At 37.4% G+C, this 27,684-nt stretch overlaps 1 protein-coding gene across 1 annotated transcript in view; it reads right to left on the reverse strand.

Annotated features, from left to right (window-relative positions):
- Positions 1 to 228: 228 nt before the first annotated feature.
- LOC109087914 (voltage-dependent T-type calcium channel subunit alpha-1I-like) overlaps positions 229 to 27,684 on the reverse strand; it is a 175,744-nt gene continuing 148,288 nt past the window's right edge. The window contains 10 exon segments of the mRNA XM_042725491.1: positions 229 to 6,354; positions 6,437 to 6,666; positions 7,071 to 7,239; positions 7,882 to 8,019; positions 8,958 to 9,104; positions 18,002 to 18,376; positions 21,441 to 21,562; positions 21,791 to 21,869; positions 26,154 to 26,224; positions 27,367 to 27,500. Of these exon segments, the coding sequence (XP_042581425.1) occupies positions 5,776 to 6,354; positions 6,437 to 6,666; positions 7,071 to 7,239; positions 7,882 to 8,019; positions 8,958 to 9,104; positions 18,002 to 18,376; positions 21,441 to 21,562; positions 21,791 to 21,869; positions 26,154 to 26,224; positions 27,367 to 27,500 (2,044 nt within the window). The 3' untranslated portion in view covers positions 229 to 5,775.

Genomic DNA, 27,684 nt, shown 5'->3' on the forward strand with positions numbered 1-27,684 from the left:
CTTGATACTTCATCTTGATACTTCATCTTGTATCTTAATCTTGAAGTATCGATCTTGTATCTTGATCTTGAAGTATTTATCTTGTATCTCCATCTAGAAGTATTGATCTTGTATCTTGAAGTATCGATCTTGATACTTGATCTTGAAGTATCGATCTTGATACTTGATCTTGAAGTATCAATCTTGATACTTGATCTTGTATCTTGATCTTGAAATTCTCTGGCATCAGCTACCTTCTACCAAGATTCTGATATGAATACTCATGCTTTGAGGTCAACAAGAAAATATATGCAAACTATTTATATCTTCCTTTAAAAAACTATATATATATATCGTATGTTATTATTTGCAGTTAGCATATCAGGTCATAACTACAGGCCACCAGTTGAGAGGCACTGCTGTAGAGTGCAGGTATCAGCATTGCTTCTAATAGAGCAGATTGACAGGGACATCAGATAACTTTCAGCCTTTGTTCCTGTTGTCACAGGATGTTTATGGTGTTTTTGTCCTTTATATCTTTTGCTCCTCATTTTTTTTATTCTTATCGGTACCAAATGCGGTGGAGCTTAAGTAACCAAATCCAAGCAGAATGTCAGGAGTGATTTACTTTGTGTCATCTTGATGAAACCGTTGTTTGTGTGTATGTGTGAGTAGGCTACCATATTTCAGGTGTGTGAAGTGCTCTGCTCTGTGATGATGGAGAGCCAGTGTCTTGATTTAGTGATTGCCAAACAAACCAAATGAGAGAGGGGAAAGAGACAGAATCAAACACACCTACTCAGAGCTACACTTGTGATTTCACAACAAGCTGCAGTTTAGTCCAAATTTACAACACCTAGAAGTAACTTTAACCATTTCTTTCTTTACACTTTAAAAACGGAAAGGTACAGATAATGACACATTTAAGGCCATGCAATGCACTACAAGTGTATCCATCTCACTGTCCTTTTAGAGGTGCCATAGTCATTACTGAAGATCATTTTTTTGTCATTAAGTGGGAGGATCACCTTTATTTTCCCCGTATGACTTCTGTAGCGATTAGCGCTTGTTTTATTCCAGTCAGACGGGGAGAGTAATTACTCAACCTCTAGATAAAACACTGATGTCAGAGGTTCTCCATACATCTAACCGACACTCTCCAAAGCTGTAATGATTAGATAAGAGCGCATATGAGTCAAATATAAAGCTTACGACCTCCAGGACTTCCTAGCGTAAACGACAAAAACTGCAGCTACAGAAACGCTACCCTTTCAGAGGGCAATTTAGTGCTCAGCCAAAGATCATCCCTTAATTTCACACGATAAAATGAAATATTTTGAATTCACATGATAAAATAAAATATTTTGACTTGATTTGTGCTGTGGTGTGACAGCCCGCATCCCAAGATTCCCGAGGCTGGTGACACCACGGCCCTGCAAGCGTGCGGACAGGACTTGAAACAGCAGAGCAGCTGACATTTAAAGGACAGATAGCTGGAGGGAAGAGATGGTTTAGGTGTTGAGAAACAACGTTTCTCCCATGAGTTTCCGCTTCAGAGCTTTTTTGACCGACCACACAAGCATGCCAAAGCACTAGTAGCGTGCCTACTGTCAGATCCTCTCCTGTCTTTTTCCACCCATCTTCATTTTCTCAAGGATTATGTTACATGGAGTTTATTGCTTCTTTTAGAGGGGCAAACCAATTAATTTTATGAATATCCAAATTAAGCAATATCACATAAGCATGCTGCACTGAATATCAGCACAAGAAATTAAAGGCATAGTTGACCAAAAAAATAAAAAAATAAAAATAAAATGTCAACCGAGTGCAACACTGTCTACCCACTTTTTCAGCAGCCTTGGTTCTGAAAGTATTTTTCCCATTCATTGTTCCATAAAGATATTTAAAACATCTCTAGTAAAGAGTTATAAGCCATTAGCCAAAACAATCAGCTATGAGGTAAATCACAACATGACAACTTTATTTTGACACAAAAAAGTATCAGAAAATCGGACAAAAACACAAAGGTTTAAGGACTTCAGTAAGGAAAAGAACTACAATCCCATAAAGCATTGTGAATGACATGACTGAATTAAAAACAACAGATAAATATAAATCTATTGACTTATGTGTTGATTGTACATAGAAACTACACATGCATGCAAAATATACATGCATATACAACATTAAAGTAGTTTGAGAGTGTAGAGACTATTACACCATTCAAATTACTTAATAACAGTGGGGGGACTCTCTTTTCAGAATCATGGATAATATAGTTTTTCATCACAAATCCTGCTGGTAAACATGATTATTAAACAAATACGTTGAAATAACGCTAACTGAAGGCTTCAACAAAAGCATATACCATCGCTTTAATCTTGCAGATCACAGTAGGCCTGTCTGTTTAAAAGGTTTATAAAAAATCAATTTCCTCTATGGAGATAATGAATGGGATTTTTACTTCCAGAGACAAACTGTTGAACTCTATGGAGTCCAAACATGAAACCCTGTTGAGTTTCACTGTAAGGACAATGAAAGAGATATTTTCAAAATATCTTCTTTTGCATTTCGCATGAGAAAGCAAGTCATACAAGATTTAAAACTGATGACTTTTCACTTTTGGGTGAACTATCCCTTTAAAAATCAAGGACTCAATTGTTTTTTTATTTTTTATAAAATACTTCTAAAAAAGCCCAGTCATCAAGCATTGTGTAATATACATACAACAGAAGAGAGGATGTGAGTAGAATGGAGTGACCGCGAAGAGCACACTGTAATCAAGCCAAGTTTTTAAGCTCCACCTCAAGAGGTTTTTTTTTTTTTTTTTCATTTCCCGCTCCCTGCTCAAACTACCACTCCACACCGCTTACATACTCTGGTCTGGAACACCACAAACACATACAATCTGAGCCATTCCAACAGTGAAAATGATTGAACGCTGCACAGCCAATCAGATACAAGGACCAGAACTGTGCAATAAGGGATTTAAGCTAGCACTGAGGACAGTTCAAACCCAAATTGCACGTGACCACAGCTGTCTCATGGGAAGTATAGTCTCATCAATAAACCAAAAGGAAATTAAGTTTACATTAATACAGTTTCAGGAAGACCTCAGAGTGACGGGGAAAAAAAATTACGAAACCTAAGCCTCAGCCATTCTAAAATGCATGTATCATTGTCACTGGTCATAGCACACATGCAGTTTAATTATATAAAAGGATATGTACATATGTTCAACCCAGTGACAAGACACATCAAGTTTTGTATAAAATCTCACCCACTACTCTAGACCATTCGTACATACACAATATATATGCATCCGTCCTTAAATGCATTGGCAGATTTTTCTTTAAGCTACATACACTTTCAAACTATACAACAATGGCTATGAATTAGCTTTCAGTTTACCTGTTACTTTAATAAAACTGGCCTCCACTCATATTCTGCTATAATGGCGGTATACTGACGCAAGCTTATTGGAGCATTAAATGTAAAGTCAAATCAAATGAACATTAACATTTAACATACAGTCCTCCTTTTTCCAGCCATTTGTCTCCCTGAGGAAACAGAGCATTCAGTAGTGGTATTTACCAAGGCCCTGAGCTCAAAATGACTTCATTTGTTCATCTGAACCATTGGCAGTCCATCTATTAGCCCATCTGATCAGTCCTCAAGTCGTGCAGGTATTGTTACTAGTAAACAAGGGCAAGTAATCTACTTGAAATACAAATACAAATAAAAGACATCATGACATCATGTATATTTGGGGCACACAAAGCTACTCTTTATTGCTGTAGTGTCAGACTAACCTTTGAAGTCTTGCACACTATTAGCAAAAATTGTCTTGTGAGATCCAAGAACACCTTGGAAACGAAGTAAGCCCTTTGTTATTGTGTTTTGCTGAATAAAATTTAATACTTCAGTGTACCTCATTTCAAAACGGTGGCTCCATGAATTAAATAGGCAAGAATAAAATGACAATCACGCACTTGGGTCCAGACTAAACCACAACACAACTGATGTAATGTATAGAGACCCCGATGTCACGGATGGACAGTCAATACCAATCAAATAACAATGAAGTTCATCAACAGGTCAAGTCTACATGTGATATTTACCTGAATATTCTAAAAGAAAAACAAAAACAAAAACATCAGGGGTGCTAAACACTACAGCAAACTAAACTAAGATATCTGGAGATATTTGGAGTGTCATACCTAGAGTTGCTCCATTTGCACATGAATACAGTGACCAAGTCTAAGCTAAATGAAATAAAGAGCAAAGGAGTGCATTTTTTTCAAAGAGGAGGAATAATAAATCAGGTGTCCTACTGCAGTCCAGTAACCATGCTTAAGAAAATTAATGTATAAATAACTGATTCAATTGCAAATCCAATCAACCTAGTTTTGTCAAAATGAAAGCTAAATATCACCATCTTGTGTTTTCCTCATCTGACATGCCATCCGAGGACCAAAATAAAGCAGAGACTCCAGGGTTCTTGAAAAAGCATTTAAATCCCATGGCCTGTTCATCATCCTTTGTCTCTGGCTGTATTCTATATCCATGTAATCCACAGTCTAAAATCCTTAGGATGGTATTTTTTTTTCTTTTTTTCTTTGTGTGTCTGTGTGTTTGTATCTTTTCACCCCAGCATACAAAAAGCCCCCTTCCACCTAACTAAAATTATAAAAATGGAAGCCACTTGCAGGGAATAAAGTCACATAGAGAAACGTTTTTGTGTTGTGGGGAGGAGAAAAGTGACCACAACAATGTGCGTCACCTATTCCTTAATCCGGAGCATATAAATAAAAAAATATCTGAGTAAAAACCTCACTGCTTTCTTCCAGCATTGACATCTTCAGTAGTTGTTATGTTGTAAAGAGACTCCATCATGCAGAGGACTGTTCTTTGTCGTTGTGTCCATATTTTCTACATCTCCTAATGCAAAATGTAGGAGATCACATATTTCTACATTTGCCCTTTAATTAAATATATAAACAATAATTTAAATAAACTTGAATAAATAAATATATAAATAACTCTGAATGAATAAATAAATAAATAAATACAACTACAGACATAATGACAGATAGATGGATAGATGGATGGACAGATGGATGTCTGACTTCCTCTCGTTAAGTTTGGTCACTCTCTAAATGAATGCTTTTCGTTAGGTTGAATGAGGAACACTGTTCTCTATTCTCAATGACGTAGAAATACACAAATACAAACAAACAAAATGACAAGTGAATGAAAAAAACTGTAAGTACTGTATACTGAAAGACTTAAAATCCTAAACTCTTCCTTGTAATGTAACACAACTTGCCCTCTTTTAGAGAAGAAATCTCTTTTACTATATCTCTTTTTTCTGTATCTCTTTATCTTTTCAGTTCCTCTATATATACTTTTGGGTTTATCTACTTTTGGGTTTATTTTTTCTTTTTAACTGACATTTGAGAAAACTCCCAGCATTCCAGCATATGGAAAGCTTTGCCTGTACTGTATGTCGTCTCCTGACCTGATTGTTCAGGCAACTGTCTGAACAGTCCTCTTCTGTCTAGTCATGCTCTAAGGGGCCAAACTGCTCTCAGGTCTCTCTCTCCAGTTTCTGTACAGTCCTGTCGGACGTTTACCACAAGCAAATACAAAATGGTAACAGGTCACAAATGAAAACAGGGATATAGAGAGAGATAGACTTTAAGATGGAATGCCACATGTCAAACTGCTCCCTGAAAAATCAAAACAAAACAGAGATTGAGTATTGGGCCTTAGAAATAACTAATAGGTAAAGTTTCATCTATTTCTTGTGGAGCCCACAATTGTTATTTGGCTTGTATTTTCCCCGTCTTTTCCTTGTGCTGCCTCCGACTGACTCTCTCTTCTTCCTTCTTTCCTTTCTTTCCAGGGGCTGGTGATTTTACCCTGTGGCTCTTTTATGAACACATTTTCTTGGGTTGTGAGAGTCCCCTGGTCTAAGCTACCCGTGCTGTTGCACTTTTTCACAGATGGGGGCACTAGAGAGCTAGGCAGAAGCAGCGATGTGAGGGACAGGCTGCTCAGTGTCTCTGAGAGCTGCTGGCTATCGCACGTCTGGTTAGAACCGCACCGTACCATCCCTACATCTTCATCGGAGTCTTGCTGTGTTCTTCCTGCATTAATGTCTCTTTCACATCTGTTCTTGCTGCTCTGGTGCCCCCTCATAGTTTGGAGGTTCTGGGCGGCTGGAGGGCTGGGTCTCAGGGTCTCTGTGGAGAGGACAAGGAGTGTGTCCAGTAGTGGCTGGGTGGTGAAACTGAGCCCTTCTTCCATGGTGGTTGGTAGGCTGCTCTCTGAGCTGCCCGTAGCCAGGGAGGAGTCACTGTGAGATGGATACTGAGGGCAGAGAGGTCACATTTTTAGCAATTAATTGATAACAACACACAATTCATAAGTTGTAAACGTGTGTAAATCGAACCTGTGTGGTGAGCAGTCTGGTGTTTGCTCCAGGAGAGCGTAGAGATGCCCATGAGGCTGGGGAAGTTAGCCGGAGCCCTCTTGGTTTGTGTCCCGGTCGACCTCTCGGGGGTGCGGGGAGGGCCGCAGCAGCTGGGTGGAAGAATTCAGCAGGGAGACGGATGGGAGTGGTAGAGCAGCTCGAAGCTCCAGAAACACCTGGGTACACCTGATTACTGCTGGGAACTTCACCTGCACACAAACTCAGTTACTCAATCTGAATCGAATTTAAACTGACGAGGCAAAGAGGATGCAGATTTGAGAATAAGTAGAATAACACTACTAAACATGTTGCTAAAAAAAGTTGTTGGCAACATGTTTAGAGACTATTTGTTGAAGAGCTGTTCAAAAGTTGTCCCAACTTTCCAAATTGAGCCACAAAGAAAAATGATTCGCAAGTTCCCGGCATGCATTGCAGTTTGAAATAATTACATGGTTACTATTTTTGTTAAGTTAATTTAATATCTAATACAATGGATTAATGGTTTAATTTATGCTGATGTTAATTTAAGTTGTTGACGTTTATGAGATACAGTATGTTTGCCTCTAGTTTTAAGAGTCCCATGTCATGTCAATATTGGTACTTGCCACATTACCTATGCTGTGACGAGCAGGTGTGTTGTGATGTGGACTTTGAGAACTGGCTCCATTCATTGCCACCCCCTCTTCTGTCCCAGAGCTGTGAACCCGAGAGGGTCGCCGTAACCTGCTGTGACCTCTCCCTCCAGGTTCTTCAGTGTTTAGGCACTCATCACAGCCCCTTTCCTGAGCAGAAACATTAGCATGCGCTTTCAGGATTCTGGGGAGACTTTCAGGTCTAACATCTTATTTTCTTGGTAAACGAAACACTTTTAGGCTCTATGCATTCAGGGCATCCCTCTATAACAGTTAAAGAGATTAAGGAACGATTAAGCTTTGCTAGATCATCATCAGTCAATTGCCCCACATATTGTCCTTTATGGAATTTCTCTAACAAATAGCTAGAGATGTTTCAAGTCTGTTGAAGAATTATACTGGTTGAACAGCAGAGCTACATACCCCATGAGACTGCAAGATTTAGACCCACAGCTTATAGACCCACAGCTTTGATTTCTTAAGTCTAATTAGTTGCTAGTCTGTAATTATTTAATTAAAGGATCATTGTTTGGGATATAAGGGATTAAAGCAGTTTATACTGTATATCAGATAGAGGTAGATCATTTACACTGCAGAGTTTTCATCTGTTACTGTTACTGATAGTTATTGCAATTATGAATAATCATCAATAATAAATACAGATATTAGCATGAATCCTGATGAGTGCATATCTTTTAATTAGATTTGAAAGTTTCAGAGTGTAGATACTAAGATAACTGTGGAGGTGAAGAATTCAAAATGACAAAATCATTTTTCTGAGAGAAAGTTCACCTTGCCCTCTTTGGCAGCCATCTGGTACATGCTCTGCTCGTCCAGGCTGAGGTCATCAGGCAGCGCTGGTGAGGATGACTTATCTGAGAGCTGCTCTGACCTCAGAGATGCCTGCTCCAGTTCAGCCATGTGGATCTGCTGTGGGCAAGAATTTATAGCAGTAAGAATTGAGAGGGCTTTTAATCATTGAAATCCTTCCCCAATATTTGAATTTCTGCAGACTTTTACTATATTCCAGTTTAACTGCTTTGTGGAGTTTGAGTGATAAAACTGTCAAAAAAGACTTTAATTGTTATGGACAGCATGGTTTATGTCTGACAATGTGATGATGACTTTCCAAAAGAAGAAATTTGGGTAATTCAAGAAGAGAGATGTTTAGAGTCAAACAGAGTGAGTGGGAGAGAAAAGCTTGCAAATCAGAGATGTATGGACAGCAGAGACAGGGGAGTGGAAACAGACTGATGGACTGACATTGTTAGCAGACGGGCAGAATGGCGGGATGACAGGTGTGGAGGTTACGGCTTGAATTACTTCTGTCCTGAACTACCCCTGTCCTGTCTGTCACTGTGATGGGACACAAGCATTGAGAGATTTTGTGTGTGTATATTAAATGTTGTGCTATAGTAAAATCACATCTATCTATTATTGTAATATATTTTAAAATGTAATTTATTCCTGCGATGCAATGTTGAAATTTCATTACTCCATTTACATGATCCTTCAGAAGTCAGTCATATTATATATTATTAATTTAACCATTAATTTAAAATAAAAATCATGACCATAAAATTCAGTTATCATTTATTTACAGTACCTGACTATCTGTAAGGCTTATACATGTTCAAACTTCAATGCTTTTTAAACCGCTTTCAAAATAAAAATTAGTAATTTTTTTCATTTATTTTGATTTAATTGTATATCTTTAAATTCAAATTGCATCATGTTTGCCAAGTTAAAACTGAATTTAAAAGCCATCCTCTGTTCAATTGTAAAGAATTGGATGTAGGTAAATTTTTAAGATTAGAGTCCTTAAACTCAAGAGTGCATTTGCAAACACTGATGCAGCTCCAGTGTACCTCTTGCGGATGAGTCCTGCAGTCCTTGCAGACAGGTGGGGAGGAGTAATGATGGAAAACGGAGCCAGAGAGGTTGTCAATCATCAGCATCTCCCCTTCAAATGAATCTTTGATAAGCAGAGATACACTGTCCAGCCACAAGTTCTCCTGGGATACAAACACATATCACCAGAGTTAATAACACAGAGTTATTAACAATCAGGGCCATCGACTGGGATTTGGGGATCTGGGAACACTTTTTCAAAATCTCTGATGAGGGAGCAAACTACTGACGCTTTTCCACTGAATGGTACGGCTCACTTTTGGGGGGTTTTCCACTGGGTACAGTACCCGTCACTTTTTTTAGTACCACCTCGGTTGAGGTTCCAAGTGAACCGACCCTTACCAAAACGTGACGTGTAAGCTCTGCTGATCACGGATTGGCCGGAGAGAATCGTCGCTACCTGTGTCACTGAACTTGCAACACAAACACAATAGAACCTTTTTTTCGTGGCAGTAGAGGTAGCGCAACTGTAACGACACGTAAATAATCCCGCCCACTCTAAAGCGATACTAAACTGCAGTGTAAAGGCAAACCGATCGAAAAAACCCCATCAATCTGAGCAGTTCAGAACTGTAATTCCATAACATTTGGATGTATTAAAGTATCTAATAGGGATGCCCAATATGATACAATAAGCATATTAAAGTATCTAACACACACACACTCAATAACATACAAAAATATTAAACACCATCAAACACACACACACAATATGATACAATAAGCTGATCCACCTTCACACACACACACACACACACACACACACACACACACACACACACACACACACACACACACACACACACACACACACACACACACACACACACACACACACACACAGTCACCCGCTCCACACACAGAGTAACGCTCAGCAAAATCCTTTATGGAAAAAGTTCAAAGCATTACAAGCTCGAAAACATGTCTAATGCACCTCAAAAGTTTTTGAAATTTGGCTCAACTTGAGGCCTCTGAACACGTAAACAAAAACCTTTCGCCCGCATCAATCAACGTCTAATTTAGCTTCCCTCATAAATGCCACATCACTCAATGCTAATATCAAGATAAAGTAAATGTTGTGCAAGTACAATACGTTTCTGGGAAAGGGAATAAAGATCTGACCATTCAATATTCAATTTACCCAACAGAGCAGTTAAGGAAGCAGTCAACTGAAGGATTAATCTAACACATCATAATGTAGCATTAACTAATAACAGTCATTTATTTCTCAAGGTAATTGCGCTCCTTGCGTCACCGTCAGCTTGCCGGAGCCAAACGCTTTTGATTTCCTACATGAATAAACAATCAAGACTAATATGAGAATGAAAATTGATCAGGCTGGCCTGCCTGCTAATTTGAAGTGTACTTGGTTATTAGCAAGCAACCTCTTATGTACATCCAACAGGACTAACAAAAGAATTTACATTAAGAGCTCTTGCAAACACTAGCAAACCTCAGCACTTCTAATGAGTTTGACTGCAAGACTTCACACTTAAGGCCTGACACCAGCTCACAGGATGCTATTATTCCCTGCAGATTAACACTTAGCAGTGCCCAGTGTTACAGGATCACACACACCTCTCTGTAGTCCAGAGGTTTAAGTAGCCAATTTATGGTTCCAGCCATGACCCACAGAGATAATGGCCCACTTGGGTCTGGTTGTGGCCAAAGCACAGGGCAATGCGGTTACAGCCTGTAGTGGAAGAACAATCATTTTCAATATGGCTCTAAGCATGAGTGCCAGATTTATGGGCGTTATAGTCTCACCTGTGCCGGCGTGGGTCATAATTCGTATCAGCCGGATGGAGCAAGGAAATGTTGCATAATTGGCAGGGATGTAGTATAAATGACATTTCAATATATGGGAGTATCAGTGTTTCAACATATGGCTACCTCAGCGCTCCTCAAATCGCAGGTCTCCATAAATCGAAGCGCAATACTGTGTATACATCCAAAACCATCTCATTTAATGAGCTTTCTGGCAGCTTCCCGGTGGCAAATCACTCAGCACATGGTGCGAACAGGTGTGAATTCAAGGAAAAGCAGCATCTGTCGGTTTTGCACTTTTCTGAAGGTTGTGTTTTACAGGTAGATGAATCAAACAGAGATGGTTGTGAACTCGATACAAGGCATAGGCTGACTCTAGTCTGTTCATCTCTTTCTCATCTGCTGACTATAACTGTGGTTTTGCACAATGCTGATCATGAGGAAAATGATGTGTTACTGGGGACCTAATCAGTACATGCTGTTTCCTCCCAGACTGACACATGAACTCACACTGAGTTCAGTTCTGTAGCTGTGCGTAAAAACTGTGTAGAACGTTCTATCTATCATCCATCCATCCTTTTTATGCTTTTGAAAGAGGTCTTTTATGCTCATAAAGGCTGCATTTGTCTGATATTTGGAAAAAAAACACAGTAAAACAGTAATAATGTGTAATGTTATAACAATTCAAAAAAACTGTTTTCTATTTGAATGTATTTTAAAATGTAATTTATTATAAAGCTATAATCCTTCAGACTTAATGCGTTTTAAAAGTTTTTGTCAAGTCATTCAAAGTGTATCTGGACAAACTTCAGTTTGAGTTTCTTTGAAGTCAGTTAATTTTAAAGGGGTAATGAACTTCTTTTTTATTATTTTGTACTGTGGGGTCCACTCATAATGTTCTCAAAATTTTTACATAATTTAGAACATTTTGAATAGGTGAGGCGGATTGTAGACTTGGAAGAAAACGCCCAATACTATGATGAATAGTTGTGTATGTTTGACAGATGGACACTAATGTGATATAGGTTAAAAATACATATTCAGCACGTATCAAACGATCTGTAATAAGACAAAGCAATAGTGACCATGTAATAAAAACAGTTACTCACACATCACTGTCGACTCGGCACAGCATCGTCTATTAGTTTCAATCTTTCTGAAAACCCTGTGTTGAATTGTGCCTTGTTTGTGAATGAATCCGCGGTGAAATGAAGTGAACAAAGGACCAAGTTTCTTACTTTCTTAAAAAGAAACTTCATCCACTCTTTCCTAATGTTGGCATCAGAAGGAAGGCAATGTAAAGACTGTGTTTTTCCACAACTTGGCACTGTATAGCATCTTGTTGTCTTTGGAGTCATCTTTATTGTTTGGTTTCTGCGTAGACCTGTGTTTACATCTCTCGTTATTTACACTACATGTGCGAATCGGTGGGCAGGGCTAAACAGGCATTGATGTACAGTAGTAGCAGATGTTGATCTTCTTCTTCAGTGTTTAGCCACATTCCACAACCTACAGTTTTGGCAGATTGGCTTTAATATAGGCTGATTTTAGACCAACGAGAAAGTTTGAATTCTGAACCTTACAGGTTCATAGGACAATGACCTCTTACATGTCAAAGTTCTGTTCATGACCCCTTTAATTCTATGTCTTTACATTCAAATTCAAAAATGCAATTCTCCATCCTGTTTGCTGCCTCAATTCCGAATAATGCACAACCAACACTAACCTGATAAAACAGAAATAACAAAGGCATAATGCAACTCAAACACACATACACAAAAATAACAAGGCAGAATAACATGAAAAAAAGAACATCCTATATAGAGTTGCACAAGCTCTGTTACCCATTTTTCATGGATACAGTAAAAATCAAATACTCATACCTGACAGCAACATGTAACTCAGAAAATCACCTTACTTTTCTTTGCCATGGCATACAGTGTGACCAGAAAAGCTGAAGTGCTTTGAGGATGAGAAGAGCTGTTCAGCAGAAATTCAGCAGTCAGTGTGTCAGTGAGCTAGGCACAATTCAGAAGAGATGTCTAGAGTGGGAGGTGACTTCCCACTGCATTTAAAATATGTTCTATTATAAATACACGCTGAACTGTGCTTGAACTCAGGACGTTAACCTCTCTTTCACAATCTACCACTCAGTTTTAGCAAGCTTTACTGATGTCACAAATAACAGTATGTTTGAACTGCCAAATCAGTTGCCAAAGCAGTTTTTCTTTGGATAAATACAGTAAGAACAGTAAAAATAAGGAACAGTACGAAGCAAATTAAAAAATACATACAAATATAAAAAAATATAAAGTCATTATTAAAAATATAATTAGAGTTACAGTAAACAAAATAAAATTACAAGAAAATACTACAAGGGCAGTAAAAATATTTATAGATTTTGTAGGTATCCATCCAATATAAAAACAGAAGAATTCATTTTGTGAACTCTCACTGACCATCTGTGAATACAAAACTTAAGCTCATTAATGACATATTTGCATTCCTTGTGTCTCTAAACTTCTTCCCTTCTGCTCTCTCTCTGAGGAGATGAAATGTTTTCAGTCTGCTGACATGGCTTCTGCTTTAAGTCAAACTAGTTTTTTCCAATTCCTGTTCTGCTGACTGTCATGCATACCTCTTTCCTCTCTCTGTGTCTATCTTTGTCTCCCCCTCTCCATCTCTCAACCCCAAGCCTGCAGGTTTAAGGCTATCTACTGTAGTTTGTGGTGTTCGTGTGCACCTTTGCATTTGTGTGCGTTCGTCACTATCGAGGCGAAACCCAAAACAGGTATGGTACATCACTTCCTCCAGGCAGTGATCTGTCTCTTTGGATCTTCGTATTCAAATTAACTAACACCAGCACTGGGGCTCAGCGCATGCGCCCGCACTGCGACAGCTGAACACATGAGACATCAGGGTTATCAAAAAGTCTTTTGAGAGTTCTGGAGACTTATTTAGCTCCATTCACTAGACTAAACTTATAAGGAGAAAAAGTGGAAGAATTAGCTTGAAAGATTACCAACAGCTATCTGGACTGATATGGCACTTTTTTCATAAACAGTATTGGACACCATATGGGTGTACCATACCCATATGGTGTCCAGTACTGTTTTTCTTTAAGCATCCAGCACCCCCTTTTCTCTGAGAACCAGTAGACATGTAAGACATTACAAGCAGCTAATTTGTATCTATCCTCTATTGATATTCAATTAATTGTAATAAAAATTTTCAAATTAACTAATTTTCTTTACCAAACATACATATTCAGCCAGTTTCCACATTTTAAATGTTATCATATGATATCCTCCCATAACAAAAAAGTTAAATTTCCAAAAACTGTCTAGAAATAAAATGTCAGTTAAAAAAATAGTAAGAAATGTTGGTAAGACAAGTAAATAATTTGATTCGATGATTTGATTAATTTAGATTAAATTTTCTCAGTTTTTACAAAATTATGTTGAACTGTAAAAAAAACAAAAAAAACAAACAAACAAAACAACAAAAAAAACAAACAAAAAAAAAAACAAATGAAAGTAATAAACTTTTCATAAATCAAATTAAAAGCGAAATTTCCTCGAATAATATAATATTTAGCTAGCTAGTCTCTATATGGAAAAAATAAATATATATTTTTATGTTTTTATACGAACAGACATGTCTGTCTGTATATTTGTCTACTTAATTCTAAGTTTATTTAATTTATATTAAAACTTCTTATATGGCAAACATAAAAATTCATCGAAAATATATATTAATTACAATTAAGGTTTTCTGAAGGTTATGCACTTCCTTTAACTGACCATTTGTTAAAAAAAGAAGAAACTGCAACATACTGCAACAACAACCTGAAATCTTTTTTCAGAGTGTAAAATTAAATGTTATGATATGCAAAGGCAATAAACACCTGAATGCCTGAGCATGCACAAATGCTGACAATTAGATACATAAACAAACCCAGGTTCACAACTGAATCCGTGTGCTTAACACTGCAATAAATTCAACCCTTCAATTAGCATTCCATTCCTTTCTCTCTGTGTCCTCCTCCTCTCTTTTCCTCTTCTCTCGGCAGTTACATAATCTGCTGCAGAAGCTAAAAATGGTCAGGTAAAGACAATTATAGCTCCACAATAGCTGCCTGACAGTGAGTCATCACAGTGTGCGTGTGTGTATGAGTGTCAGTGCGAGTGCACCACAACCTTTGTCAGTATTCTGTTTTTAGCAGTTCAGTCATGCATAAGCTGAACTTTTCTTTCCTGATGGATTTGGTTCAACAGTTAATCATTTGATCCTTAACTTAATTACAAAAGGTGATTAATGGTAGTTTAGTGTTTACATATCTAAGAGCACATTGCGGACTGACACAATGTGTTGCCATGGCGACAGGACCCAAGCTGAGGCGGGTCCTGAGGCTCTATAATGAAAACGTCTCATTCTGTGGCTTCTCCTTCCTCCTTATTATGCTGCTTTTGCAATTTTTGGCAGACCCAAATCATACTCTAACTTCACAAGCAAAGGACACTAACATTTTTCCATGCATGAAGACAAATGATTGCTACAAAACACTACAGACACTACACACACTCATACAGAACATTCAAAAATCATCCATCCATTCATCCATCTATATAGGGCTAGGTATGATAGTACTGTAGATATCACATGATGGCAGAAATGTGACAATTGCTAGAGATTCTGCTATAAGGGAGAATATGGTAGATGTGACTGTGGTTAAGCAGTGTTGCCCCATTAATCTAAAGTACCATAAATGCTGCAAAATTTTAGTCACTTGACGGTATATATATAGAAAGTTTCTATCATATAAAACTGACTACAACAAATAAAAGAAAAAAATAAAAAAAAAAAAAAGTTCTTTTCAGCATGTCAAAGAGACCTTTTTACTTGGCATTTTTTTTAAAGCAAATCACAGGGAAAAAACATTTCGTATTATCATCAGTGCTGAAAAAAAGTTGTGCTGCTTCATTTTTTTGATGAATAGAATATTCAAAAGAACAGCATCTATTTGAAACAGAATCCCATATTTTTATTAGTGGTGCTTGCCGAAGGCAAAGCATCACTATTATTATTATTCTTCCTTATTAGTGGTGCTTGCCGAAGGCAAAGAAACACAATAACTATCCCACACAAATACAAATCTTCTTTTTCTTCTTCTTATAGATTCCGTACAAATTTCGGCGCGTAACTAGTCCCGCAGCTTTTGTCACACACCCGCAAAAGAGATGTCAAATCGTGCGGCCTATTCGGGAATGGTGTGCTATGACTTTTATAAGCGATCGGGCGTACGATGTTCGCACACCGGGCGAAATATCGCCCGAAAAATCGCATAGACAATGCATTGCGGCCGACTTTGACGGATCATAACTCCGAGACAGAATTTCGCACAAACATGTGAATCACCACATTTGGAGAGGCTATCAGGCTGTGCGAGAACATACCCCGCAATGGGGTATAAGTTGTACCCCTGGGGCGCAAGAGCCCCCCAAAGTTGCCCCATAGACATACTATGGTGAGAGATCGTTCATGAAATAGCGCGTTTTTCCTACTATGGTACTTTACATAGGAGTATTGCATTGAACATAACTCTGGATAACAATGTCATAGAGACATGTGGGTGGGCTCATTTTACTCAGCCAACCAATCAGTCTGTCAGGATCATTGTGAAGCAGTCAAGCCACGCCCTAGCAACCATTTAGGGCCCCTTAGTAACAAGCTCCATAGACTTCCATTGAAAAACATCAAATTAATATCTTTGGATAGGAGTGTCATAGAAACATGAGGGTGGGCTAGTTTGACTCGGGGCAGCAAACGACCAATCAGGAATCACCTTCAAGACTTCATAGCCACGCCCTAGCAACCATTTAGAGCACCCTAGCAACCCAAAGATAATAGAGGGATATCTTCAAATCTGAATGTCATAAAGCCATAAGGGTTGGTTTCTATCATTCATACTGGCAAGCAGCCTTTGGAGTATCTACATTGGCAGCTGCCAGGCCACTCCCTAGCAACCAAACACAGTACCCTAGCAACCGTTTTTCAAGATCTATACCTCTGCATCAGAACATCGTACAGACATGGAAGTTGGTTTACATTGGCAATCATCCTTTGGAGTATCATCACTGGCAGCTGTCAGGCCACTCCCTAGCAACCAAACAGAGTACCCTAGAAACCGTTTTTCAAGATCTATATCTCTGCATCACAACATCGTACAGACATGGGGGTTGGTTTACATTGGCAAACAGCCTTTGGAGTATCATCATTGGCAGCTTCCTTGCCACTCCCTAGCAACCAAACAGAGTACCCTAGCAACCATTTAGTAAGTCTTAAATCTTTGCAACAGAAAATCGTATCGACATGGGACTTCGATCTTTTGACCCATGCTAGTAAACACGAATTCCAACATGCTAGCCATGCTAGCAGTGAATAGCTACATGCTAATAGTGATTAGCTAAGAGATAAATCAGGCTATGAACTCTATAAAAACACCTTAGCAACTGAGGGCCGAGTTTTGCCACTGCAAGCACCACTCACATTTTCTTCAGGAAATGTACATTCTAGTTATTATTAATATTCAGCAAGGATGCATTAAATTGATCAAAAGTGAGAGCGAAGACTTTTACATTGTTATATAAAATGTAGACCCCCTATTAAATGAATATAAATCAAATGTAGACCTATTGACATTGTGAACTTACATTTTGGGATTTAATTTACAGTATAAATATAACAATATTGTGATACTGTATATACAATAAATGTGATTTTAAACCACTTCTTGTGACAAACTATCATGTATGAATACATCCAACCAAATCACGTATTCACCAATTTATTCCTCCATTAACAATCGGTCAGTCTACCTATCCCATTATCTCTCCAATCATCAATCACATCTACAGTATCCATCATTAATGTGGTCATCCATCAGTCAGACCTTTTCTTAATCACTAAATTTCTCCGTCTACAATCCATCAGTGCATATCTACAATGCATCCATCGTCAATTAGTAATCCATTTATCAACAGAGTGACAATCTATTTTTTCTTACTTTCAAACAAATCATTAATTCATCAATCCATTGCTCAATAACCCAATCTCTTATCTATTCATCCAACCATCTAACCGAATCATAATATTCATGAATGCATTCCTTCATCAATAATCTGTTTATCAGTCCATCCATCCATTCCTTGCCATCACTGTGTGTGTGTTGTACCTGGGCTGGTGAGTAGAGTTTCCTGGTGCTGTTGAGCTCATGGGCACCTGGGTGTGTGTTTGGGGACAGAGGTAGAACAGTAGAGCTGGGTCCAGCCCCCTGCTGTCCCCCACTGCTCCTCTCTGCTCCAGACCCGACTCCTCCGATGCAGCAGAGCGTTCCCTGGGCCAGCTCCAGTTCAATCTCTGCATCCATCTCTGCCTCCTCTTGGGCTTCTTTGTTGGAGTCGTCTAGGTGTTTCATCAGCACTGCCACGACCACATTGATGAGAACAAACTGAGCCGTGAGCACAAAGCTCACAAAGTACAGCGGAGAGATGAATTGTAGGCTGGGATTACAGGTGTATTCGCCCGGTGGGCATTCTCGAAGAGTGTCCTACAGGAGTGAAGAGAGAGTTACAATACAGATATTTGAACTTCTACAACAGTTAGTTATGTTCAATTCATTTGACTGGACTAATCAGTTATACATAATTACAATACTTGATCACACTTCTTTTAGAACCATTTTCATTGATGGAGTAAAACATGTGGACCACAGTGATCAGGATTTCTTAATCAGATTTTTTAATCAGATTCTTTGTCTTGTTTTTCAAGTAAAAAAATTCGGAACATCCTTAAAATACTATTTTAAGATTATTTTAATGGAAAAAATATATATATTTCATACGGGGGGGAAAGACAAAAACACTTTTTAAATATATATTTTTTATATAATTTAAATAATTATGAAATAATTTGTGTCTGATACCATTTTTTTTTTTTTTTGATGAACTTAATTAACAACAATTTGGTCATGTGGTGAAAACTTGGTACCTAATTATGAGACATTACACTAGATTAGCTGCACTGTAATAAGTAAATTTCTTCACCAGCCTCCAGAAAAAAAAATCTAAACATCTTTAAAATAAGACACATTTACTTGTATTTTTTTTTCTATTTTTTTAATTATAAGCCTAACAAGTGCTGTTTACACTTAAATTGTTTATGTTCAAATGGGGTAAGAAAAACAAATTTAATTAAATTCACATATTCAAAAAATTCACTATATATATATATATATATATATATATATATATATATATATATAATACAATACAATACATTAAAATACAGTACAATACAATAAAATACAATTACCTATATTAGCTCATTTCCACCATGGGATAAAAAAGGAGATAAAAGTTGCAATTACCTTTTTTATATTTTTTATCCAAATTTTAAATACAATTTATTTAAATTGTATTTAAAAATGAATAAAAAAATGTAGCTTCCAATAATTCTGAAACTTTTACATTTTGTCTGAAATGTCAAACTCAAAACTTAAAAACTGTTGTTTAATAGCTATTGTTTATCAGTTAGTGTGACAACTGTCTTCCCCTTACTCTTCTTATCATCTGCAGTTTGATTAGCATGAGCTATAGGAACAACAAATCCCAGAATGCCAATTTCATTCTAATTTAATCTAATTTATTTTGATATAAGCTGTCGTGACTGAGAGGCAGATGGGTGCAAGCTCTGGCAGTAATTTTGCTTGGCCACTCATGCGTGTGGTTGGGGTTTGGGGAGGAGGTGGCTTCTCTGCAGGTACTGTACATAAGAACTCAGGTTGTAATTTACAGCTCTGATTATGGTGCTTTAGCTGCCAGGAAACCACTGCAAGCCTCCGTTAACCATAAAACTCATTGTGTGCATGCCTAATGGGGGAGCCTGTCACCCTCCATCAAACACACTCTCTGGTGTGTGCGGGGCATTATGCATCGATATCGCGCCAATGTGTTCTCATTTATTCAGGTGTGCTTTACTACTACTGAATATGCTGAGCTGGTAGCTCCTCCATCATATACCTATCATATAAACACCAGGTTGGAGAGGAGATGAAACGCAGCAGGTTGTCTTTACACAGGCCGATAAGAACTCATTGCTCAAAGACAAGTGTATTAGAGATAAGAAAGACACAGGGAGGATGAGAGAAACAATAATGAAAGAGGCTATGATGAAATACCATATAAAGCAAAAGGAGGGATCAAGAAGATTGCAGAAAGATGGTGAGAAGAGACTGTAACGCTGTAGATTTACAAGCTGCTACCTCAAAGGACTCTTCATGGCAACCTATCCTGGCTACTGCGGTGAACCATTAGAAATCATAAGTGTCTTGCTTGTGAATGTTTCTGAAGTGTCTAGCTGATTCATCCACAAGCAATCTGTCAACTTCTTCTGTTGAATATTCTGTGCTTAAGTGTGTACTATTCATAGATGTCACTTACGGTGGGCACCTTTTGCTAGGGCTGATTTGGTTCTCGTCACTTTATGAAATGGCAGCATTATATCTAATACAGAAGAAGCAAGTTTTCACTTTATTCTGTTTTGTTTTGTGTGCTATAATGATTGCAGATGCAGCATCAGAATTTGTTATTTTTAACATTTTGCTGAGCAGTTGCTTCAGTTCTATTCAGTCCCAGAAAGTGACAACAGCAATGTTCTCTTGTCTTTTTATTTATTTATTTATTTTTTGTACGGTGGAATAATAAAACAAAATGCTAAGAAATGTTTTCCTGTTGCTGGTACACTATAAGCCTAATGCAATTATGGCTCTGTTTTTTATGGTCTTGAACACTTCATTCTCAAATCTAAATCATATTTGGTTTTGAACTGCTGATCCATGCATTTATACACTAATCTACAAAATCCCAGCAACAACAGTGGCAGATGCAGGGATAAAGATATCAAATTAAATATGTCATCTCATTTGAATTCTTGAACTGGGCAGCAAGAATGCCTATGATGGTCAAAAATTAGCCACTGAACACACCGAATAATTAATAATCAATAATCATCTGTGTACCTAAACTTATGTTAAAAAGTTAAAAAGGGTCAGTAAGATTTCTATAGTTATTTATTTATTTAAAATAAATGTATACTTTTATCAAGCAATGATTCATTAAATTGATTAAAAGTGATAGAAAATACATTCATAATGTTACAATTTTGTTTATTTCAAATAAATGCTACTCTTTTGAATTTTCAATTCCTCAAACAATCCTGATTTTTTTTTTTTTTTTACCACGGTTTCCACAAAAATATTAAGCAGCACAACACTGAGATTAATAATAAATGTTTCTTGAGCAGCAAATCAGTATATAAGAATAAGTTCTGAAGGATCACGTGACACTGAAGACTGGAGTAATGATGTTGAAAATTCAGCTTTGCATCACAGGAATAAATTACATTTTAAAATATATAAAAATAGAAAACAGTAAAAATAGAAAAATATTAATGTTTTTTTTATTTATTTTTTGATCATATAAATCAGCCTTTGGTGAGCATAAGATTTCTTTAAAAAAACCTTCGAACTAAATAAATACAAGTTTACTAACTGCCCCCTCACTTTTTATAACAAAGTGACGCTCATAGTACTATGGCTCTTTGTTTTGCTGTACCTTCATTATGCCGTTCCAGTTGTCACCAGTGGAGACCTGGAAGAGGGTGAGGAACGCCATGCCGAAGTTCTCAAAGGTGGCGTGCCGACTCATGCCCTCACATGGGTAGTCCTCGTTACACACTGCAGGGAACAGATAGAGGCATCGAGAGTTTGTATTGTTGAATACTATGTTTTGTGAATATTTATCACCTAAAAGTTTTGTCTCAATGTTACCTATGCATTCATGCCAAATTCAGCTTTGAATTTAGAAGAACTGAACAGACAGAAAACCAGTGAGGTAGAGAGAGAAAGGGCTTGGAATGAAAATAAGCATCAAAAAAGAGTAAAAGATGAATAGTTTGTGTTTACCCAGCTCTCCAAATAATTCCACCCCCAGTGCAGCATAAATGAAAAACAGCAGCATGAAGAGGAGGCCAAGGTTCCCCACCTGAAAGACACCGGTCAAGACTGAAACCAGCACACATGCACTCATCCTTGACACAAAATTCAGGCAAGCATGCCGTGATACATATACACTGAATTATTTAGCAGATACTTTTATCCAAAGCAAATAACTATTAAAAGGCAATAGCAGCACCACAATCTGGATTGAGCTAAAGCTAGTGCCCTTAATTTTGTAGTTTTGAACTAAATCTCTCTAATCTTAAATCTGTAAACGGGGCTGCCCTGTATTCAGTGCAAAATCTATTTTATTTTCTGTTTTATAGTTTACAGAGGATGGATCACAATTACAAGTAAAAAAAAAAACTGTTTCCTCACATTAACCTCAAAGTGACTTAATAATAATAATAAAAAAACATATTGTTTTATGTTTAAACCTTACTAAATTGTGTTATATTTATGCTTAAAACAAGAACAAAATATTTCCCAAAGGTTTAAAAAAAAAAAAAAAACCCTTAATTCAAGATATATTCTCTCATTATTTTATGCAATTTTGCTTCTCATGTATATACCAAGGACAGATTAACGCATGGGCCTACCGGGCACGTACCCAGGGCACTACACCATGCTCTTTCCGTAATGCGATTTCAACCATGCCCCCTCAGATATCTGAGCCAAGTGGATTTCGAATGCAGCTTCCAAAAGAAAAAAAAAAAGAAAAAATATCCGAATAATCTTTTTTGAATATATTTGATGCGATCACACCAGTGTGATTAGAATGTTCAGTGCAGCACATCATCAGCTGCTAAATTCAAACCTGTGTTCGCACTTTGGCTGCCGCTGAGCCAGAGACAGACGCGTTTTTACATCGCTGCTCATTATAACAAATCACACAAGATTCTGTTGAGTTTATGAATGCACTGGCCAATCAGAGTCATCGCTGAAACGCCAGTGTTTGGTTCAGTGAGCGCTGGCTGACTGATGCTGCATTCACGCCACATGTCGTAATTACTGTGATTTTGAGATGACAACACGTGAAGTTCTACTTGGAGCTGTTCACACCCTTGCACTATCAATACCTAAACATAGCGCCTAATGAATCTGAGGTGTTCAGGTGGTACAAGTTGTAGCTCTCAGAAAACTCCCAGTTCACAAGTTGCAATAACAAGTTCTACGAGGACGTGAATGCTTTTTACAAGTTGGTATCTCGTAATTACAGGAATTACGAGGCGGTGTGAACGCAGCTTGAAAAGTGCAGATGTGTGTACGTATGTAAGTAAGATAATCATTTCACAGTGTAAACAGCTTCAGTGATTATAATCTAGATAGGTAGACTGGAGTCAATGATAATGTTCTTTGATAATGCACTTATTCTTAGCTTTCGTTCTGTACAATGAAAGTGTTATAATTAGTAACTTACAATGTTTTTATTAAATTTGCATTAAATACAAAGTCAGTATTAAGAATATTTTATGACATGACACCCAAATCTGGTACAAGTAAAAAGATGGGTTATATGCATAGTTAATAAATTACACTTACAAGCTACTTTGGCCCATTATAGATCAACTAACACGATCTTTACAGATGCAAAATTCAGGAATTTACTTATATTTGATAATCAAGATATTTCAAAATTAATAACACAAAATTTCAGCCTGGGGTGGGGGGGGCTTTATTTGGTTCATTCCCAGGGCACAGCTGCATCATAATTCGTCCTATGCAGTATATTATGTTATAAAAATGTTTATATATTTTGATCTAAAAAAGAAAGCAAAAGCAAAAGCAAAAAAAAAATATATATATATATATATATATATATATATATATATATATATATATATATATATATATATATATATCCGAAACTTTTTTCTAAGATAAAACAATATCAACAATATCAAAAAGCAATGTAATGTATATTTTAATGTCTCTGCCCCTGTAATCTCAGTATCTCTGTAGACGCAATCTAAGTGACTGCTGTGTCTGTTCCCCTGAGGCGAAATGTGGCAGAATAAATTTGCGATTTAACAAAAGGCTCATAAATGATGGATGGAACCAGTGGTCATGTCAGAGGTACAGCTCTGGGAACAGAATTAACCCTCTTAAGGAAATGACCTGTGTCTTAATGTGGCCTAAGCATGTGGAGCATGAATGCTTGCATGGCTCACCATGCTAACACTAACACACTAGCCTGTCAAGAACATATGTTTGGGAATTCAGGGTGTGTCCACTACAACATAGGCATCTCAAAACAAAACAGAGAGCTGAGATAAAACCGAAAGCGATAAAGAATATGGCACAGGCGCTAACAGCTAGTCTAAAGTGCTGGTAATTAAGAAAACAGTGTAAGAGAGCTATAAACGTGTAAAATGGTGAATAAAACATCAGCTTAGATCGCATTAATGTAATTTGTATAGTTACGTGATGCGGTTGGTCGTGTCGTTTAATGTGGCATGCCAGCAGGTTTGATAAAACAACAGCTGAGCTTTAATACCATTTAATGCTAAGCAATGGCTTATCAAACCTACAAACCAACAATAAAAAACGACAAAGACATTTTGGCCCAAAGATGTTAAGGGAAACATTTTAACAGAACCAGGATGTGTGTACTGTATGCAAGCTGAAAAACTGCTTCATTTTTTTTGTTCATCTCTGGCAAATCCAGAATGAGCTTATGATGGTCAAAATGTTGTCTAGGTAGTTTTTCACAAGCCTGTGATGCAAAAAATAATGGTTAGGCATCTTACAAAGTATCATGACACAGTGACCGTCTCAGATGGGAAACAGACACTATTTGATTTGTAATTATTGGTAATTACTATATTAATGTACCATAGGTCCTCCAAGGCCCTCCAAAGAATACCATGGTACTACAGCATGTTATAAAAAATATCAGTTTCATTCTATTATTTTCATTATTAATACTTTTCTTTAACAAGGATGCATAAATTGATCAAAAGTGACTGTAGAGGCTTTACATACAAACACACACACACACACACACACACACACACACACACACACAAACACACACACACACAAAAAAAAACACACACACACACACACACACACACAAACACATATATATATGCGTGTGTGTGTGTGTGTGTGTGTGTGTGTGTGTGTGTGTATGTGTGTGTGTGTGTGTGTGTATCAATTTTGATAGTCAGAAATGTTTCTTGAACACCAAATCAGCATATTAGAACGATTTCTGGAGGACCATGTGACACGGAAGGTTTGAGTAATCTATTTATTTATAATTTTTTAACACCATGTATATGGCAAGACTATCTTCATGTCGAGAATTAAGGAAATAACAAAAATTAAACAATTAACAAACATTTGAGACTAATACAATACAATCCTTTGTGGTGATCCTTTTTTAGATACATCAGTTTTGTAAAATATCTTTAAGCAAAATTATATCTATACAAGGACCACAAGAATGTTAAATGACATAGGCTAAACTATAAAAGCTGAAGCCTATGGGGAATGAGCAGCATCTCTAAGAGAGTTGTAAAGGAAATGCACAGGAGTTTCTGGAAGGATGTACTAAATAAGAACTGTGTGTGGTGGGACTGAGTGCCTGAGTGGCTCTTTAATCAGCTGCGGTGTTAATTACCTCACAGATGCCATGGGGATAAGACACTGGGCCCAGCAGTAATGAATAAGGGATCGATATGCACAGAGGAGTGACACTTAGACAGCAACAACGCTCAGCGTGTCTGAATATGAAAGAGTTTTGGATTGTTTTATGGTGTGTGTGTGTGTGTGTGTGTGTGAACTACCTTCTTTTTTTACATAACCTGTCATCTTTCTTAAAACTTCTGTACTCAAACTTATATGGGCGATCAAAATTATGGATCTTGCTACACTGGAGTTCCAACTTTTTCTTTAGTAGAGCTTTTATTTGACTCACTTTTTTATATGTCTTTTTTATTAGATTTTATGTTGTGCTTTAAAGCTACCTTTAAAGGTGTGATATAAAAATAAAGTTCACATATTAAAGAATCAAAGAACAAAAATAAAATGAACAACATTAATGTGTGTGTGTGTGTGTGTGTGTGTGTGTGTGTTTGTGTGTGTGTGTGTGTGTGTGTGTGTGTGTGTGTGCAAAAGCAGGTACTTTATTCTTGCTTTGGGGTAATTATCTGCACTGAGTGAGTTTGTGGTTCTATGAATCATCAAATTTCATGGGCCAATGAGCAGCCTGTTCTTGTTGTCGACACTGCTTGGATGACTTCCTCTTCTCGAGCCAAAATATAACTAAAAGGGGGTGGGGTGACAATGCAATGCTTCATCATAGGGTTTGTAGTGGTATTATCACCTGTGGCAGGGCTTGAACTACCGTATCCAGCAGCGCTCTCATTCCCGTGGCCATCTTTAACAGCTTTAGCACTATCAGAGAGAGCGAGAAAGAGAGAGAGAGAGAGTTACATAGAGTTCAACAAGACAGCTCAGTGTGTGTGCATGTCAACGACGCGCTGATCATTTCAGAAGAAGAAAAACAAAGAGGCCGATAACAGACAAGGACCCCCCCCCCCCACCTTGGTTTAATTCCAGCCTAAACGGCTAATGAGTAGAGAAGGAAAAGGTCAGGGCTAAAATTAAACCCTCACACTGCCGCCCTCTCCCCGTACAGATGTACAGTGATAGCTGCAGACAACAGCAGAATTAAATACCAGATTACACTCTAGACAAACAGATCAATCCTCAATAATACAGCATCACTGACCTGTGCAAAATACCATTTTGGTATGATGGAGTCAATATCACCAAGGCTTGTACTGGGTAATGAGGCGAAAGTAAGACTCATTGGCTATTAGGGGCTTATCAACACATGAGCCACTGATCAGGTGTTAGAGGCAAATGGAGAGGAGAAAATAAGAGATTTGGAGAGTCAAATAGAATTTAGGACTGGAGATGAGTATTAAAACAACTTTTTGTAACAATATTCTGTACATGGAGGGAGCTAATTTGTATTTCTGGCTGTCTGGTTGATTAAAAGACTAAAAAGCACACTGAAAAAAAGGAAATAAAGAGGTTTGATCTGATCTGGAGTACACTGCAGACAAAATAAATAGATTTTTGTCATTTACTAAGATAAAAGCTTAAAAAAGGTTTGGTAGACAAGCTAACACATCTAGCTTTGGTGCTCATGTGGGGGATAAAGTTCAAATCAGGTTAGAAAAATATTTCTTACTTCAAGAGCAAGACGTTCTGAGTTTAAACTTGCTCCAGTGATATTTGTATAAACCATCATATTGCATGTATTATATATATTGCTAGAAGTATGTCAGTTTTCACTGACTATAGTAAAGGACTACATTCTTGCATATATATATATATATATATATATATATATATATATATATATATATATATATATATATATATATATATATATATATACATATATATATACATATGACATTTTATACTGACATTTTAATTATGTATTTAGGGGCACTGAAACATCTAGCAGCAGCTATGATCAGTGGTGTTAGGCAGTAGTCAGTGACTGTGCTTGTATAACTAACCACGTGCGATGCGTAGGACCCTCATGATACGTATGATGGTGGGGTTGATGGGCAGAGCTGCACTGATCTCAATCTCCTCCAATGTGATGCCCATGACTGACAGCAGCACTATAGCCAAATCCAGCTGGTTCCACCTGCACACATTCACAAGGGACAGATTTGCTCAGTTATGCAAAAATTCAACTTTCATGCACTCTGAATCTAACCTTCCCCTCTAGTTTCATTCCACTCTGGTCATTTACTCCTCCAGAGAGGTGGCTTAAAAGAAATTAACATTTGAAGCTCGGTCTGGTCAAACAGGTGGTTTGGGACCTGAAT

Source organism: Cyprinus carpio, chromosome A3, assembly GCF_018340385.1.
Source record: "Cyprinus carpio isolate SPL01 chromosome A3, ASM1834038v1, whole genome shotgun sequence".
NCBI lineage: Eukaryota > Metazoa > Chordata > Actinopteri > Cypriniformes > Cyprinidae > Cyprinus > Cyprinus carpio.